An 18,296-nucleotide genomic window follows, 5' to 3' on the forward strand; every position below is an offset into this window, starting at 1 on the left:
GAGAGCACAAAACTGGGTTTTTCCTTTCATCCTCCTCCCCCCCTTCCCCAGCGCTGGGTCGCACAGTTTGGGAGAAGAGGGGTCTCCCCCTGGCACAGGGATGAAGGGGGGTGCAGAGCCCAGGCCACGCTCCCATATGTCCCCTCGGGGCAAGCGGGGTCCCCACGGGGGTTCGAGGGCAGTGGGGGCAGTGGGGGGGGGGCATCTCTCATGTGCCTGGTCCACGTAGCTCAGTCCTGAGCCCGGGCCAAGGGCGAACAAAGCTGGGCTTGTGCTGCGGCCCCGCGGGGCTGGATGGGTGGGGAGGGGGAGCGCGGGCGGGGCCAGGGGAGGTGCAGGCAGCACCATCACCATGGGCTGCGGCAGCACGTGGCCCCACAGCAGGCACAGCACCCCATGGGCTGGGCTGAACCCCAGGCACCTGCCAGGTACAGGGCACAGCCCCTGAGGGAGGTGAGCACGGGGCCACCCCCTGGGGACATGGAGTGGAGGGACCCCAGAAGCAACAGCTACAGCCCCCAGGGGATATGGGGCAGGAGGCCACCCCCAAAGGACACAGGGAGGGAAGGGGGATGCCAGCAGCAGGAGGGGGCAGGAGCTCCAAACCCAGTCTGACAGCAGGGCCCTGCAGCAGTTCTGGTACCTGACAGGGGCAAAGGAAGGTCCCGCAGCAACAATGGCCATAGATGGAGTCTCTGAGCTCGTCTTGGCACCCAGGCCAAGGAAATGAGGCATCTTAGAAAGAAATTCCAGAGAGGGTAATCAGCCATTGGAATGGGCTGCCCAGGGAAGTGGTGGATTCTCCGTCCCTGGAGGTTTTTAAGATGAGGCTGGATGTGGCACTTAGTGCCATGGTCTAGCAACTGTGGTGGTAGTGGATCAAGGGTTGGACTTGATGATCTCAGAGGTCCTTTCCAACCCGTCTGATTCTATGATTCTATGATCCAGAGGTGGCTCCAGCCCCTCTTGGGTGAGCATGACCACACAGATGGTGCTGCCTGGGGGACAGGGACCCCCATCCTGGGCAGGGCTCCGAGGGAAGGGTGGCAGTGATGGCGAGGAAGTAACGTGACTGCAGCCACACCCCCAACGCAAAATTGTTAATTTATTATTAGGAGGCAAAAAAAATTGTACAGTTACAAGAATCATTCCCCAACAGAGGTCAAATCTGAGACAAAATACCTTTTTAAAAAAAAAGGGAGGAGTGGGGGGTGACAACACTTTACAAGTCATTAAATTAAAAAAAAAACCAAAAAAAAACCAAAAAGAAACCTCTCTTTGTGCAATTTTGCAAAAACAAGAACAGAAGATAAACCCCTGGCCTGACGCCCCAGAGCTGAGTGGGAAGAGGCTGAGAGGGACCCTGCAGCCACCCCAGCCACCCCCACCCTGTGCCTCAGCCCTGCACTGGGACTGACAACTGCCTTCCCCCTGCACACCCACCCTCCAGCAGCCCCTCCCAGCACAGCTGAGTCCTCAAAAACTGGCCCCAAACAACCTGGCCGGGCCCCAACAGAGCCCCAACAAATCATCACATGGCACAGATGGCCACAGCCTTCCTCACCCCCCAAAACCTCCCGTCATCCTCCCGCCACCTGCAGACAAGGACCCAACTGTGGTCCCCACAAGCCCCACTGCCCCCTGCCCCACGGCTCCCATGTCCCCCAGCCAGGGCAGCACAGCAGGAGGTGGCACGGGGAGTAGGGAATGGGGAGCAGGGAATGGGGAGCAGGGAACAGGGAGCAGAGCATGGGGAGCAGAGCACAGAGAGTAGGGAATGGGAACAGAGAATGGGGAGCAGGACACGGGGAACAGGCACAGGGAGCACCTCCCTGGCTCCAGTGAGCAGCGCTGAGGGTGCACAGATGCTCTGAACGTGTCTCCAGGTGTCTCCATGTGTCCCTCCCTCCCCAGTGTCCCCACGGGATGTCCCCAGCCAGAGCAGAGCCAGCAGCCCCAGCCAGGCACAGGCGATGCCATTTGGCACATGGGGAGCCAGGGCAGCCACCCCAAGAGGCTACAGAGGGCTGAGCCAACTGTGGGGCAGCTGCATGGCAGGAGCCAGGCCCCCGTGCCCCCAGGGGCTGCTGGCATTGCTGGGCCCCCTGCACTGGCACCAGTCTCCCAGATCAGCCCACCCCGAGCGTCCAGGCTGGGCAGTGGGCAGGATTTGGAACAGGCACAGGAGCAGGGGACATGTGGGGCAGGGGGACAAGTGGCCCTGGGCCCCAAGGAGGGGTTGGGGCAGTGGCACATCAGCCAGAGGCAATGGGGGGAGGCTGATCACAGCGGCTTGTGACTAATCCCTGTCCCCTGGAGCCCAGGGGCAGCATCACCCCCTCCCTCAAACCCTGCCCATAGGACTGAAGCCTGAGGCAGGGCAAGGTGGGCATCTCCTGACACCCCCAGCGTGGTCTCTGCCTAGAGGTAGCAGCAGGACACACAGGGAAGGGAAGATGGAGCCCCAGGGGACCTGCCTGCAGCTGGCACAGTCCCATCCCCAAGGGCTGCCTTCTGCTACCACCCTCCTCTTCTTCCCAGCGCTGACCCCCGGCCGGCCTCAGGGAGCCCCAGCTTTCCTACTGCTTACAGGGCCCAGTTTAGTAACAGCACTATCCCTTAAATTAAAAAATTAAAATATATATACATATATATATATACTGTATACACAGACAACAACAGAACAGTGCCAAAATGGAGGAAGAGAGGGAGAGAGGGGAAGGGAAGAGAGGAGAGGGGAGGAGAGGAGGAGAGGAGGGCAGTCGGACATTTTCTTTACAATAAAAACAAGGACTCTGCCCCAACATGAGCAGAGTCTGGGGTCCCCTAAAAATACCCATCTAGAGAGAGAGCTGGAGGGACAGAGCAGGAGAGAGGGGCATGGGCTCGTACAATGGCATCTTCCCGATCCGAGCCAAGCCCGCGGGATCTCAGCTTCGCCTGGACTTCGAGTGCTGGATAAGCCACTGTAGGGTGATGTCTGCAGAGGCAAGGGGACACTTACAGCCTCTCCCCCTGGCTGTCACCCCCTCCTGTGCCAGCACCTGGGCACAGGCTGCCCTGCCCCGCTGCGCCCCCAGCCCTGGGCACTCACCAATGTTGTCCTTTTCTTTGCAGGAGATGGAATAGCAACAGATCTCTCGGTCCTGGATCGCGGAGAGGTTCCTGTGGGAGAGGAGCGAGTGCTGGCTGCAGACCCTGGGCTGTGTGGGGCAGCCATGGGGGACACCTCTGGGCAGTCCTTGGGGAGGGCTCTGAAACAGGGCACACTGAAGGAGCAGAGGCTCCCCAGGAGCTGCATGTGTGTCAGGAGAAGGCACCAGCACTCCATGCCTGAGGGGCAGAGGTGGTCTGGGGTGAGGGGGCTCTGTGATGGGGCAGGAGGGACCTGATCCCACAAGAGAGCCTCGCCACAAAATTTCACAGCTACCCCTCAAGCTCTGCAGCCAGACAGGGCAGGGAGGTTTTGGGAGTGGCACAGGGCTGGCAGCACATGTGCCCACGGTCCAGGGGGTGCTCCAAGGGGTGGCTGGAGGGAGGAGATGCTGTGAGTCAGCGCAGCATCCCAGATCCCCTCTGTGGGGATGGGCAGGAGCAGTATCAGAGGCCACATGCTGGCATGGCAAAGGGTGGAGGGACAGGAATGTGGATGGTGTCACACACCGGAGCAGGGTCCAACCTCCCGGCCCCCAGGGCTGTCAGGTGAGCAGTGCCTATGCCATGAGTGGTGCACAGCCATGGGAGGGTGACCAGGGCAGCATGATACCCCTGGGGAGCCTGGTCCCAGTACCCCTGGGGAGCCCAGCTCCACCGCCCAGCACCACGCTGTGCCAGGCCCACATGCCACCGTGTGGCACCCAGGACCCAGCCCTGGCACTGGTGGCTCCAGCTCCTCCTTGTCTCCACAAGGTGTCACCTCAGATGTCCTCAGCCACCCGTCTCTGGCAGCCCACCCCGGACACCACAATGTCACCCCAGGTGGGTGACCGTGCTGGCAGGGACATGGCAGAACAAGGGGGTTCACACTGTGTCACAGCCCCACTGTGGCTGCCTGGGCCACTGTCAGACTCACATCTTCTCGATGAGCTCCTTCTCATCCAAGGCACCGGGCAGGTCCCGCTTGTTTCCCAGGACGAGGACCTACAGGGACAGGGGACACCTGAAGCTCCCGCTTGCCAGACCAGGCAGGAACCTGCTTCTGCCACCCAGAAGCAGAGTCTGCTTGTGATTCAAGACAGCCCTAGCCACTCCACCAGGATGTCCCAGCTGGAGAAACCCCCTTCAGCAGCAATCAGGAGGCAGAGTGCTTCAATTAACTGCCTTAATTAGCCTGTGTACAGCATCTCCTGTGCATTCTCTACTCCCAGCGTGGAGATGGCCCCATAGCAAATCCTCCCTGAAGGGCACCAGCATCTGTTGTGCCATCTAGGACGTTCTCCCAGGAGCCTCTTGCTGTCTTTGAGCAAAAAGTCAAGTGAAATGGCTAAACCTGACATTTCCAGCATGAGCAAGCTGTGGGTGCTGGGCAGAACCCGCTCCGCAGGCAGCCAGAGCCAACCAGCAGCGGCTGCTTGCGCCATCCACTGATCCCTCCTGATTTCAAGGCTGTTCACATCCTCAAAGGCATTCTCAGACCGTGCAAGGAAAATAACCACCCGGCAGGACTGGTTTGTCCCTCCGGAGCGCCCACACGACTGTCACCTGACAGGGGCAGTGCCAAGGCTGCATGTCCAGGGTGAGCCGGGGCTCTGCAGCAACACAGGGTGCAGCACCTCCCCGTTTCAATCCCGAGGCTCGTTCTCCCAGAGGAGAGCCTTCAGAGGGCTACAACTGCAGCCTGGTATGTCAGGAGCTTAATTTAGCTGGCAGCGGACGTTTGGGATGTGTGGCGAGATCCTCAATTAGCTCCTTTCAAAGGAGGCTGGTTTGGGATGCTCTGTGCACATCCCACCCTGGCACGTGCAGCGTGCCTCATGCTGTGCCACGTCCCCACCTCCTGCACATGTCACAGCCCAGGAGCCACTCTCCCAGGAGACGGGACCTTAATGTCACACCATAAATTAGAGGACAGATTGAATACATGGGGGTCTGGTCTGTGCTCCCTGCCCTAAAGCTCCCTCTCTGTTGCTTGGCCTAGCTCTGGCCTAGAAAGCTCCCTCAGGAGTGCAGCAGGGAAGAGACTCCCCCAAGAAGGGGGATCCCCACCCTGAATCTGCTCTGCAAGCCCTGGCAGTCCCCAGCCTCAGGATGATGAGTGGCTGTGGGCTCTGACTGAGGCAGCAGCTCACCGGGATGCCCTGGAGCTGCGGCTTGTCCAGCAGGTTGTGCAGTTCGTTCTTGGAGGCCTCTATCTTCTCCTGGTCAGCAGCATCCACCATGTACCTGCAAGGGAAGGGACATCCCTGAGCACAGGTGCCCAGGTCCCCACGCCTTGGTGCTGTGCCCGAGGTCTGTGCCACCCCCAAATCTCCTCCCATGGCAGCTCACTGCCCCCACTGGAGACTGGGCCATGGAGGTGGTGGATAACAGGATCCTTCTGCCAGGACCCCTCTTCCCAAGGACGGCTGTGGGGCTGAGAGCCCCTCATGTCTCCCAGGGGAGTGGAGGACTACCCTGTCCCCATCCCTGCAGGTGTCCACCTGCTGACAGCAGGGACAGTCTGGGCAAGGGAAGCCTGGGCAGGAGAAGCTGCAGGACACGTGTTGTCCCCAAGCACCCAATGAAGCTCATGTGCACATGGCAGCTCCCATGGAGACACCCAGGGTAGAGGACAAGTGGAGAAGGCAAAAGGAGCTCATGATGGAGAGGAGACGTCGACCCAAGAGGGGGAAGGACCTTCTCATCCCATCAGTGGGGTAATCTTGGGAGGGGCCACGGAGAAAATGGATGTGAAGCTAGCAGTCAGCAATGCTGCTCTGAGCAGACAGGGAGATTTAGGGAAGGATTTCACTCTTATGGGCTGACACTCATCCTGCAAAGGATATTAGAGAAAATTTGTTCCCTGAAAGGGTGGTTAGGCACTGGAACAGGCTGCCCAGGGCAGTGGTGGATTCACCACCCCTGGAAGGGTTCAAAAACCATCTGGGGACATGGTTTAGTGGTGACCATGGCTGTGTTGGGTTAACGGTGGGACCTGATGATCTTAGAGGCCTTTTCCAACCTTAATGATTCCACGATAATTCAGTGGTTCTAACTCCTGACACAGGTGTCCAGTTCCACCAGCAAAGGCATCGCAGCTCCCCTCGCAGCCAGCCCAGTATCCTGGGGTGGGGCTGTGCCCCCACCCACTGGTGAGGCTCAGCATCAGTGTGTGGGTGACAGTGGAGCTCTGGCTCCCCGGGATACTCACACGATGGCACTCACTCCACGGCAGTATCGCTCCCACATGCTGCGGAACCGCGGCTGCCCACCAATGTCCCAGAGCTGTGACAGGGAGAGTGGGGTTACTGCGGTGTCCTGTCCATCACCCCAGTGCCCCAAGTACCCCAGTCCTGCCCAAGACCATGTGGCCACTCAGGGCATTTTGTCCATTCACCAAACTCACCCCCATCCTGTCCTCTTCAGCTCAAACCTGAGGAGGAGGCTCCCAGCTCAGTAAGGCAAGGAGATGCCTCAGGAAGGGCAGCTGTAGGATGCTGAATCCCCCTGTGGTTACGCTTCTGCTGGCATAGAGGGACCCCCTGGCCCAAGCTGGGTGCTCCTCCCCATGTCCACCACACTTACTGGTCTATCCCTGAGGCATTTCCCATTTCAGAACACTCAGCACACTCTCAAAAGTGTTCCTGCAGCAGCCAGAGATCCCCAGCCATCTTTTCAAGTGTGTCCCACAGCTATTTCCTGGTTTAACTCAGGGCCCTTGAAAGGTCCAGAAGGGGTAGAACCTTCCTCTCCCCTTGCTTCCGAGGCAGAGACCACCACTTGAGGCCATGACCTGTTTATTCCAGCACTCCCACCCTCAGCAAGGTGACCACATCCATGAGTCCCCACCAGCAAGCCAGAAGTATAAGGAAACCTCCAGCATTGCAGCCTGGAGTGGCTCTTACTGCACAAGTCTGGATCTCCCACATCTCACCACCTCTTCTGGTGGTTACCTGCAGGACCCTAAGAGGGCAGATGGTGGAATCACAGTCCCTGGAAGCATTCAAAAAACATGTGGATGTGGCACTTGGGGACATGGTTCAGTGGTGAACATGACTACCACGTCATGGGGGAACAGCTGGACTCGATAACCTTAGAAGGATTTTCCAACCTTAACGATCCTAGGATTCCATTCTATGATTCCCAGCTGCAGTTGCAGTCCCTGGAATCCTTCCTGCAGAAGAGCCACCAATCTCCCTTCCCTCCACCTTTTGTCCCAAGAGCCTTAACCAGCAGTAACACCTGCATCTTACCTTTATGGTAACATTCCCCTTGGTGATCTTCCTCATGTTGAAGCCAACCGTCGGGATCATGTCTTCGTTGAACTGTCCTGACTGGGAGGAACAAGGTGAAACAGCATTAGGGGGCAGAGGAACATGGCCAGCCAGCCCACCCCAGCCAGGCAGCAAGGCTGGCAGCCTGCCTGGGATGACCCCAAAGGCTCTGCCAGCCCTGCCCCGGGCACAGCACAACCCTCCTCCAGGTCCATGCCAGGAGCACAGAGCCCAGAGAGAGGACGCTGCCAGATGGCAATGGTGTGTATCCTAGTTCCAGCCCAGATCAGCGGGATGGGGAATGGCCAAGACATCTTGTTTTCTGATACCACCTAAGATCATTGCCGTGGGCAAGGAAAATGCTTCCAAGAAGGGCATTTCTTTCCTGTCCCTTTCCTGTAGGGAGAAAGCGTGGTGGGGGAGGGAAGTCATCCACCATTGTTTCACTGTCCCGGGCTTGGTGAGCATTTTGCATGTTAATCACCCTCTCTTGGAACACTTTTGTTATTAGTATTGTTGCTGTTACTGGTCGTTTTCTTATCTCATTGCTGTTACCAGTAAATTGTTCTTATCTCAACCCCTGATCTTTGCCTCTTGTGCTTCCAGTTGGAGGGGGAGGGGGAAGCAAGTGGTGGGAGCACTAAACTGGGGGAACACCATTCCTAAACCAGGACAGTTCAGCCGCTGCACAGAGCACAGGTGCCCTGGGTGCCCTGGGTGCTGGTGCAGCCCCCAGCCCAGCAGCGAGCTCCCAACCTCAGCCTCAGACACACTGGTGTCCCAGTGGTCAGGATCAGGAGACAGGAGCTGCCACGGCCCTTCACCTGCTGCCTCCAGCAGCCTCCTTGGGACTCAAATCAGGTTTATTGCCTGTAAAAGCATCCTGGAGGCCACGTTGCAGAATGCTGGGGAGTCAACAGGGAGGAGGGTTTGATAACCAGGTTAACACAGACCTGGGGATTTTGACCATGAGTGCCAGAAACCTGCAGGAACCACCAACCATGGCCAAACTCACCCTAGCAGCTCTTAAAACCTCAGTTTCTTGAGGGCTTTTCTGGCTTCTCTCTTAGTTAACACGAACCTCAAAACGGGAAGGCAATTTATGCTATTTTCTGATAAGCAGATTTTTGAGCCAACGGCTCCTCCAGACCCACATCACCAGGTCCCCAGGGTTTTCCTGACCTCTTCCAATGTCTCTGCAAAACACACCACTTCCCTTTTTCATTTCCCTTTTGCATCCAACAGCAAAACCCAGCAGGCAAGGGGTGTCCAGGCCACACTGCACCCAGAAACCACTGTGGGGAATGGCAGGGAAGGGTGCAGGGAGAGGAGGGGAAGCAGGCAGGGATCTGCAGGGGATGTCTCCTGTGGACTGAGGTTCAATACACAACTTGGCTTTATGAAATTAAGAAATTCACAGGCTTTTATCAGCAGACACGGAGAGCAATTGCTGAAGAGCTCTAGGAAGCTGCAGACACCTCTCTCAGGGATCCCAGATCACATCACGGCATCTGCTGTCTGTGCAAAAGCCATCCAAGACATAGTTCAGACAGACAGAAGCTTATTCCAGAAGGGATGGGCTGCAGGAGCCAGGAGACACCCCTTCTTTCCTCCATGGGGAAAGTGAGGCACAGCCTTGTTCCCTGCCCCAAATCCTTTCCCCCCTGCAGTGCTGGTCTCCAGGGGTCAAAGGGCCAACAAAAAACCACTTGAGCTGTCCAAAACAGGCTGGCACCATGACACATTGTGGGCCAGGATGGCCTGCCTGTGGTCCCTGCTGTCCCAGCACCCACAAAAGCATCTTCAACGTGCTGCAACATGCTCAGCTCCTCCTGCATCAGCTGCTCTCTGAAAGCAACTCTCAGTGGTGGAAACACAGTGTCCCCTCTTTCCTCTCCAACTATCCCTGAGGGTGGCACCTTCGGCACATCTTCAGCTCCCTGCAGGGTCCAGCCATCCACAGCTCCACTGCCAGGAAAGCAGAGACCACCCAGCTGGAGATGTGCAAAAGCTTCACCGGACACATCCTTGACCCCCAAATTTTGGTTATGCAGCAGACACAGCACCCATGCTGACCCTGGAGATGATACCAAGCCACACCAATCACTTGGGAATGCAATTCCACTGGGTTGCACAAAAATCCTTGCAGGCAAGATGGATTTTGTGGACACAACTGGCAGATCAGGTCTTTACAGGCTCCAGCTCATTGCTGATTTTGCCAGGGTTCCCCAGCACTCTGCCCAAACCACTCTGCCTCGCTGCCCTGCCTGGAAGGCAAGTGACCCAACACGTCCCAGTTGAGTTACTTTGCAGGGGCAAGCAGTCCCCCCAGCTCATGATGAGCCCCATCCCCTGCCACAAGCACAGGGACACCACATCACTTGCCACTTCAGCCATCATCCCTTGCTCAGCCAGCAGCCAGGACCTCGGCTCGCTGGCACATGCAAAGAGGCCACCTCAGCCTCCAGACTGCAGCCACCAGCTCTGGTGAGCAGCGTGCAGGGTGGCCAGGTCCTGCTCTTCAACGTGGTCTCCACGGGGCAGAGGCAGCAGCCCAAAGCACTTCAGGTTGGGTGTCTCCCACCAGTGCCCGGACCATTCCCAAAACTGCCCAGCCTGGCACTCCTGCAGGATCTCCTGCCATGGAGCACTTGAGACCCTGACAAACCCTGTCCAAGCTCCAACACAGGGGGAAATGTGGGTGGGCAGTTTCTCACCTGTAACCTCCACATCCATCCTCTTCAACTGGCCCTGTGCCAGCGCAGGGTGGGAGTGCCTGGCAGCCTGAGCTTTGCTTGGTCTTCCATTGCTCTTCCAGCTCTTCTCCAAGAGCTAAACCAGCCCAGCTCTGCTGCACAGGCTCCATCCCTCAGCACATCTCCATCAGCCTCGCCGACAGACACCTGGCACTGAGCACCCCATTCAGACAGGAAAAAAGCCAAATTCAAGCCAAGCCTTTACCCTTCGACAGTGGGCTTACAGCTCTCTGGGGCTCTGAGTACCACAGGGCACCTTTGGCACAGAGATCCATGCCCCTGCAGAAGGCACTGCAGGGGACAGGACTGAGAACTGGGAAGAGGGGCTGCCACCTGGAGCCAGGCAGGATGGAGCTACCCCAGGGGTTGGTAGCAAGAAGGAAGCGCCACATGGGTCCAAGAGACAATCCCAACTCTTGCCCCAAATCCTCAGCAGGCTCTGATTTCAGAAACTTCACGCAGAAGGATCCTATTGAAGGGGCCTGTGTAGGGCAGCTCCCACTACTGCAGGCAGCAGCCCCAGCTGGGCAAGCAGGGTGCTGTGGGACAGGGATGGGCCCCTCCATCCCAGAGCAGATGGTCTCACCACCACCACTACCTTCATTACCACACATGGTCTGGCCCCACAGCACCCCTCAGCTTGGAGATCCAGCATCCCAGGCCATGAGCATGGTGGGAAACCCACAGGCCTCTCCTGGCCCTGCTCCCTGCAGTGCTACTGCACCTGAAACAGGCTGTGCTGCCCTCCCTGACGCCACGGGCCCCATCTCCAGGGCACTGGGTATCTCAAGAGCAAAAATGGGATCCGGGGACAGCAACCAGGCCATGCATGTGCTGACCCTAGAGCCCAAGTGACACTTACAGCCCTGCCTGCTGTAAGCCCACCCGAGCCAGGCAGGACGATCCATCCCACTCCCTGCAATGCAGCTAACGCACATATTTATTTTTTTTTAAGAGCACAGTATCACTGAAGATCAGGGTTTTTTTCATAAAAATTAGGTTCCTCAGATGAAAGGGAAAATCCTTGGGCTGCTTTTGCTTCTTCAGCACTGCATCAGAGCCCAAAGTATGCTGGACAGCAGCGCTGAGGCTGCGCTGACCCAACTCTCTGTGAGATGCTCCCAGCAGCTCCCCAAGGACAGATAGCACAGTCTCAACTCTAAGGAGAAGCCAGCAGCTCTGTGTAAGATTTGCAGCAATGTCTGGTCCCACCTCTGTCCACAGAGACCCCACAAATGCCTATAAATCTATCAGTTGCTGCCCTCGTTCAGATGTGTCTGCAGTGGGGCAGCATCTGGACAGAGGTGGTGGCCACACGAAGCACTGGTGACTCAGTTTGCTGCTGGCCTAGATTTTGGGGTGCTGGACATGTGCAGCCCCCACTGGCATCAGCACTACTTGATGGCAGCACAGAGTCTGTTACAGAAACTCTGGAGAACTGGCTGGATGGTCACAGTGTTGTGGTCCACAGCTCAATGTCCAGGTGGAGGCCAGTGATGAGGGGTGTTCCTCAGGGGTCGGTGTTGGGACCAGCACTGTTTTAGAACAGAATCACAGAATGCTTTGGGTTGGAAGGGACCTTAAAGACCATCCCATTCCTCCCCCTGCCATGGGCAGGGACACCTTCCACTAGACCCAGTTGCTCCAAGCCCCGTCCAACCTGGCCTTGGACACTTCCAGGGATGGGGCAGCCACAGCTTCTCTGGGCAGCAGAGATGTCACCATCAGAGACCATCCCATGACAGAATGTTGTATCCCTGTCAGTGGCATGGACAGTGGGATCAAGGTGCTGAGGACACTGAGCTATGTGGTGCAGTGCTGGAGGGAAGGGGTGGCATCCTGGACCTGCACAGGCTTCAGAGGTGGGTCTGTGCAAACCTCGTGGAGTTCAAAAAGCCCAAGTGGAAGATCCAGCACCTGTGGCAGGGCAATCCCAAGCATAAATCCAGTCTGGGCGGAGAAAGGCTGGAGAGCAGCCCTGAAGAGAAGGACTTTGGGGTGTTGGCGGATGAAAAGCTTAACATGCCCCAACCATGTGTGCTGATGTCCAGAAACCCCCGTGAGCTGGGCTCATCCCACAGCGGGGGCAGCAGGGGAGGGTGGGATTCTGCCCCGCTCAGGTGAGACCCCACCTGCAGAGCTGCCTCCAGCTCTGAGGTCCGAGCATCAGAAGGATGTGGAGCTGCTGGAGCAAGTCCATAGGAAGCCACAGAGATGCTCTGAGGGCTGGAGCCCCTCTGCTCTGGAGAGCTGGGGCTGTTCAGCCCAGAGAAGAAGAGGCTCTGGGGAGACCTTAGAGCCCCTTCCAGTACCTAAAAGTGGCTTCTAAGAAAGATGGGGACAGACTTTTTAGTAGGGTCTATAGTGACAGGACAAGGGGTATTGGTTTTAAACTAAAAGAGGGGAGATTCAGACTAGATATAAGGAGGAAATTTTTTATAATGTGAGTGATGAGGTCCTGGCACAGGTTGCCCAGAGAAGCTGTGTCTGCCCCATCCCTGGAAATGTTCCAGACCAGGCTGGACAGGGCTTGGAGCAACCTGGTGTAGTGGAATATGTCCTGTATGCCCCTGCCCATGGCAGGGGTGTTGGACAAGGTGACCTTTAAAGGTCCCTTCCAACCAAAACCACTCTATGATCTTGGAAAACCACCACTTGTCCATTTTTCCTGGCTTATGCTGACAGAGGTTGCAGTAGCAAGACAAGACCATGCTCCATCCAGATTCTTCTCCTCTTCCGGAAACACAGGAGAAACCCCCCAAAAAACCTACCACCTTCTGAATTATGAAGCTAAGGTGCAAAGATGCACCTGTGGAGGGCCCAGGTGCTGCATCTGGAGGCAGAAAGGACCCCAAGGCAGCATGAGGACCCACGTCCACCTCCCACACAGCCTGGCTCTGCCAGACCCCAGGCCAGGGGCGTGTCTGGAGTTACTGGGAGAGGCAGGGTCAGACAGACTGGCACAAAGGCATCAGAACAACATCTCCCTGATTCTCCCTCAGCACCTTCACCAGCATTTCTACCTCTCCAGCAAACCCTGGAGACCTCACAGATCTGGAGTTGCACCTCCCCTCCCAAGCTGAGGCACCCAAACACATCCTGCTGAGGGGGCTCAGCTGGCCAGTGAAGGGGTCAGTGGCTCTCCAGGGATGGGTGGGAGCAGGCACTGAGCTCTGCAGTCCTCCAAGACACTCTCAGGACATGCCTCCACCAGCAGTGCTGTCGGGAGAGCCATGGCATCCATCATCCTACCTGATGCCACACACGACGCTGATGTGGTTTCAAAGAATGGCTGAGGTTGGAAGGAACCACAGTGGTCATCTGGTTCAGCCTCCCTGCTCAAGCAGGATCATCCCAGAGCACGTGGCAAAGGATTGCATCCAGACTCCACACTCGCTCTGGGCAGCCTTTTCAGTGCTCGGTCACCCAGGCAGTAAAGAAGTTCTTCCTCACGTTCAGGTAGAACTTCCTGTGCATCAGTTCCTGCTTGTTGCCTCTTGTCCTATTGCTCAGCACCATCGAGCAGAGCCTGGTCCATCCTCTGACAGCTCCCTGCAGATACTGACAGAGTGGATAAAGTCCCCTCTGAGATGTCTCTTCTTGAGGCTGACCAGGCCCAGCTCCTCAGCCTGTCCTTCTAAGAGAGATGCTCCAGTCCCCTCAGCATCTTCGCAGCCTCCGCTGAACTCACTCTAGGAGCTCCATGTTTCCTCTTGCAGCACTGATCTGAATCACTTCCTGAGCAGGGCTAAAGCACAGGATGGTGCCCCAGACCCCCCACCACCCAGGTCTGACACCCCAGCACCTGTGGCTCAGCTCCCCTGGAAGGCTCTAGCACAGGTAGAACCTGTGTGGTGTTAAAAAGCAGCAACACACTCTTTTGTTCTAACCATGGCCTGCACTAACAGGTTTTGGGCCCCAGCACCTCCTGAGGAGCTCTCAACACCCCCGAGTCACCCTTGTCACCGCCAGACTGGGGAAAAGGCAGCTAAAAGCCCTCTGGCTTCAGGTTAAAAGAAGACCGGGCGTGTTTACAGCTTTCACCCCTCCTTGCAGGCAAAACTTCAAGTCTCAGCTCCCAAGAGCCAGGAAAAGAAAAAATAAGCCCTGGAAAATGAAGGTCCCCGGGCAGGTGACACAGGAGGAGTCAGCCCCTGGATCATCACTGCCTTCAGCAAAACCCTCGCCTGGCACAACCACAGCTCTGACTGCTGGAGGGAACCACCCACCTTCCAGGCAACCAGAGTCCATTTTTCAGTCAGGTGCAGCTAAAAATCCTGGAACACAAGGACAGCGCCAACCCCCCCAGAGCAGCTCCAGCCCCAGCATCGCTCTGAGGGAAGGGGAGCACCTCTCGCACCCACAGAGATGTCTTGTGAGATCTCTCCAACAACGCCAAAATCCCACACTTCTCAGTTCAGTCCTTTCCCCTCCCCAAAGCCCAAAATTACAGCCCAAAGCACAAATCACAGCTATTTCCCCTTCCAGCACCCCCATTGCAACACCCTAAAGCCAGGCACCTCCAACCCTTCTCAGGCAGTTCCTGTCAAGTCAGCATTTTCTGTGTCACGCTGCTACTTCACTGTCCCCAATACCTTCTTTCCAGGATGTTTTCTCAAGGGCTGGTGCCCCTTTTTGTGTGAGTGTGCCACAAAACATGAACTTTCCAAATTAACTGAGCTCAGCCACTAAGCCTGACTGCCCTGCAAGGGTGTCAAACACCCCACCACAGACCTGTTACACGGGCAGGCCATGGTGCCAGCTCCAACTGCTCGAGAGCCCCTGTAATTCCTCGAAGTCCCTTAGCCAGCAATCCTGGCTAAGCAGTGAGAGTCCTGGTGTACAGGTCTTCCAGGTGGGGTTTTGCCCACAGTAAAACTGCCTGTAACAAGGTATTTACCCCACAAAGCCCACGCTGAGCCCTGTCTGTGGATCCGGCTGGGTGAGGAGGAGGCACGTGGGGAACAGGGAGCTGGGCAAGATGAGGACCAAAGCAGCAGGAGCCTGGAGCACCAAGCGGTGACTTCCAGCAGAACAGCTCGAGAGCTGGAGTGCCATGGTCTCCAGGGTGAAAAAGCACTTTGGGGTGTCCTTCCTCTGCCCCCAGACATTTCAGGAAGGACATTTTTGTCCCTCAGCACCTGGCACCAACGGAAACCTCCCGAAGAGCACAGCCCCAGTGCAAAGAAGCCTCCAAACAGGCTGAAAATCCCCTCTGACAGCCCAGCACCTTCCAGCACCCTGAGTGAGCAGCAATAATTCCCTGTGCTTTCGAGCCATGGCACCCTACAAGCAAAGTGCAGGGACAAGGAGGGCAGTAGGGCAGCCAGGGCAGCTGGAAGATCCACATCCTCCTCCCTCCATGAAACCCTGCGGGAACCACATCCCAAACCTGACCCTTCAGGATCCGCCCACCTCGCAGCATCACATCTGGAGAGGGCGAGAGCAACCCAAAAAAGCAAGAGGGGAAACTCCACCAAGCATCCCCATGGGTGAAACCACACCCTGGGCTCTGGGATCCCGCTCCCGATCTGCTGCCGGATCCAGGGACCCCGTGGACGAGGCAGCACAGCTGGGGAGAGGCCGGGGTCGGAGGGGCCCGAGGCGGGTGTCAGGGGTGTGGAGCGTGTGCTGCTGCAGCAGCACCCGGCACCCACGGGACAGTGCTGCCGGTGGGCGCTGCCCGAGGAAGGTCGCCAGGCAAACACCTCCTACACCGGCCCCTGGGCAATGAAACCCGGTGGCACAGAGCCCGGCAGGGTCATCACGAGGCCCCCCACCTGCGCGTCCCGGCAGCGGCAGGGACGATGACAAAGCTCCTGCTGCAACCCCTACGAGGGCCGGAGCTTCCCGGCTCCCAGGGCCGAGGCTCCCGCAATCCTGGGCGGCGGCAGCACCCACCCAGGGCACCAGAACCGGCTGCTGCCCACCGGCAGAGCCCCGGCCGGGAAGGGCAGGGGTGTTCCGTGATTCCTCCCCAGGGCCTGCTCTGGCTGCGGCTCCAAGCGCCGCGCTTGGCTCCGGGGATGTGGGGAGCAAACGCTGGGGTTTGCCTGGACCCCTCCCGATGCTGCTGGATCTGCAGCCTGCACCCCACACCGCACCCCAGAGTGTGCCCCACTGCCTGCAATTCGCACCCCACCCCACCCTGCACCCCACTGCACAGATGCATCTCCAGGCTGGGGTGTGATAGGGCGGAGCCATTCTGGGGAGCACCCAAGGGGTGTAATTGGGGGGCTGCAATGGGGGGCTGCAATAGGGGGGTCCAATGGGGGGGCGGTGGGGGGATGCAATGGGTGCGGTGGAATAGGGGGGTGCAATGGAGGATGCAATGGAAGGGTGCAATGGGTGAGGTGCAATGGGTGAGGTGCAATGGGGGGCTGTAATGGGGGGTGCAATGGGGGCTGCAAGGCGCAGGGGTGCTGCCCTGGGGTGGCCCCGCTGCTCCCCGGGGATGGGGGGGATGCGGGTGTTCCCCGGGGGGCTCACCGCGATGACGTTGACGAAGGTGGTCTTGCCCGAGTACTGCAGCCCCACCAGGGTCAGCTCCATCTCCTCCTTCCAGAACAGCGCCCGGAACCAGTCCAGCAGCTTGTTGAAGAGCGCCAGCATGGTGCCAGGCCGGGCCGCGCCGCGCCGAGCGGGGCCGAGCGGAGCCGAGCGGAGCCGAGCCGGGCCCAGCTGGGCCGAGCCGAGCCGAACCGAACGGGACCGAGCCGGGCCGAGCGGCGCCGAGCGGAGCCGAGCTGGGCCGCGCCGAGACGAGCCGGGCCGAGAGGGGCCGATCCGAGCGGGGCCGAGCGAGGCCGAGTCGGGGCGGGGCCAGTCGGGGCGGAGCCGGGCAGGGCCGAGTCGATCCGAGCGGGGCCGGGCGGAGCCGAGTCGATCCGAGCGGGGCCGAGCAGAGCCGAGAGCGTCCGGAGCGCCCCGGTCGGTGCCGATGGAGGCCGAGCCGCCGCCGCCGCCGCCGCCCCCGGTATTGTCCGAGCGCAGCCCCCCCCGAGCCCTCCCGAGGCACCGGGTGGGGCCCGAGCGCCGCCGCTGCCGCGCCCTCTCCCGGAGCGGAGGACCCGCCGCACCGGGCACGGGACATCCCGCCCTGCAGGACACCCCGGGATACACCGGGATACCCGGGACACGCTGCACACCCTGGATACCCCGGGATACCCTGGGACACCCCGGGACACCCCGGGACACCCGGGATTCCCGGGACACGTCAGGACACCCTGGGGCACCCCGGACCCCCCGGGATGCCGCGGGACACCCCCGGACAGCCCGGAGTACCCTGAGACACCCGTGACACCCCGGGCATCCCGGGCGCGATGTGCAGAGGGTGCTGGGGGCACAGGGGTGCTGAGTGGGGGTGTTGAAGGTGAGGGGTGTGCGGGGTGCACGGGGTGCAGAGGTGCTGGAGCTCCGCGGTGCCGGGGGCAGGGATGGTTCAGGCTGGGGGGGTACTGGGGGTGCAGGGGGTGCGGGCAGTACTTGGTGGGCGAGATGCAGGGCACAGGGGTGAAGGAGTTCGGGGTGCAGTGGTGCTGGGGTTGCAAAAGTCCTGGGGTACCGAGGGTGCAGGGATGCAGGGTGTGATCAGTGTAGGAGAACTGGGAGTGCAGGGGACCTGGGGGTGCTGGGGTGTGGGGTGTACAGGGGTGGATAGAAATGCTGGGTGTCAGAAGCAGGGTGGGGAGTGTGGGGTGCAGTGGGTGCCAGGAGCCCCGAGCAATGTCCCGGGAGCTGATGAGCAAATTTCCACCTGGAGAACGAGACACAGCCCAAAGGCACAGATGGCGTCCTCGAAGGATGTTCCTGTGAGACCTTTATCCAGCCTGTAGCCATCAGGTTGGGCCCTGCAGCCTTAAAACCCCCTTGTTTTTCCCCCTGCTCAGCTCTGCTGGGTTGGGGGGCACACGGAGTGCTGCAGGTGCCTGTTCTGGCTGTGCCTTCGCTCCCCTGTGCCCTCCCACGCCGTGCTGAGCGCTCAGGGCAGGTGCTGCCTGGCTGTGCCGTGCCAACAGGGCTCGGCTCCATCCAGGTGAGATTTGAGCCAGTCCTAAAGTGAGGACTGACACACAGGGCCATTTGCAATTCCCTTACGCTGGATGCTTTATTCCAGCAGTGGCTGGGG

General features: G+C 58.8%; 1 protein-coding gene across 1 annotated transcript; it reads right to left on the reverse strand.

Moving 5' to 3' along the window:
• Positions 1 to 1,085: 1,085 nt before the first annotated feature.
• Positions 1,086 to 17,107, reverse strand: ARL8A (ADP ribosylation factor like GTPase 8A). The gene is made up of 7 exons (XM_027697704.1): positions 16,658 to 17,107; positions 7,392 to 7,472; positions 6,350 to 6,423; positions 5,289 to 5,382; positions 4,073 to 4,140; positions 3,095 to 3,165; positions 1,086 to 2,980 (listed from the first exon to the last, which is right to left on the reverse strand). Exons 1-7 carry the CDS (start codon positions 16,778 to 16,780, stop codon positions 2,931 to 2,933), a joined length of 561 nt encoding a protein of 186 aa, XP_027553505.1. The 5' UTR covers positions 16,781 to 17,107; the 3' UTR covers positions 1,086 to 2,930.
• Positions 17,108 to 18,296: the final 1,189 nt, after the last annotated feature.

The sequence above is a fragment of the Neopelma chrysocephalum genome, unplaced genomic scaffold, assembly GCF_003984885.1.
Source record: "Neopelma chrysocephalum unplaced genomic scaffold, ASM398488v2 Primary Assembly neopelma1_122, whole genome shotgun sequence".
Classification (NCBI taxonomy): Eukaryota; Metazoa; Chordata; class Aves; order Passeriformes; family Pipridae; genus Neopelma; species Neopelma chrysocephalum.

Bases quoted from the DNA above. Each gene is read 5' to 3' on its own strand.
- ARL8A (XM_027697704.1), bottom strand. From the start codon at position 16,780: ATGCTGGCGCTCTTCAACAAGCTGCTGGACTGGTTCCGGGCGCTGTTC. The intron at 5,383-6,349 runs GTGAGTATCCCG...CTTCCCTTGCAG, and splicing joins CGTGGAGTGAGTGCCATCGT to GTACATGGTGGATGCTGCTG. The intron at 2,981-3,094 runs GTGAGTGCCCAG...TTGCCTCTGCAG, and splicing joins CAAAGAAAAGGACAACATTG to ACATCACCCTACAGTGGCTT.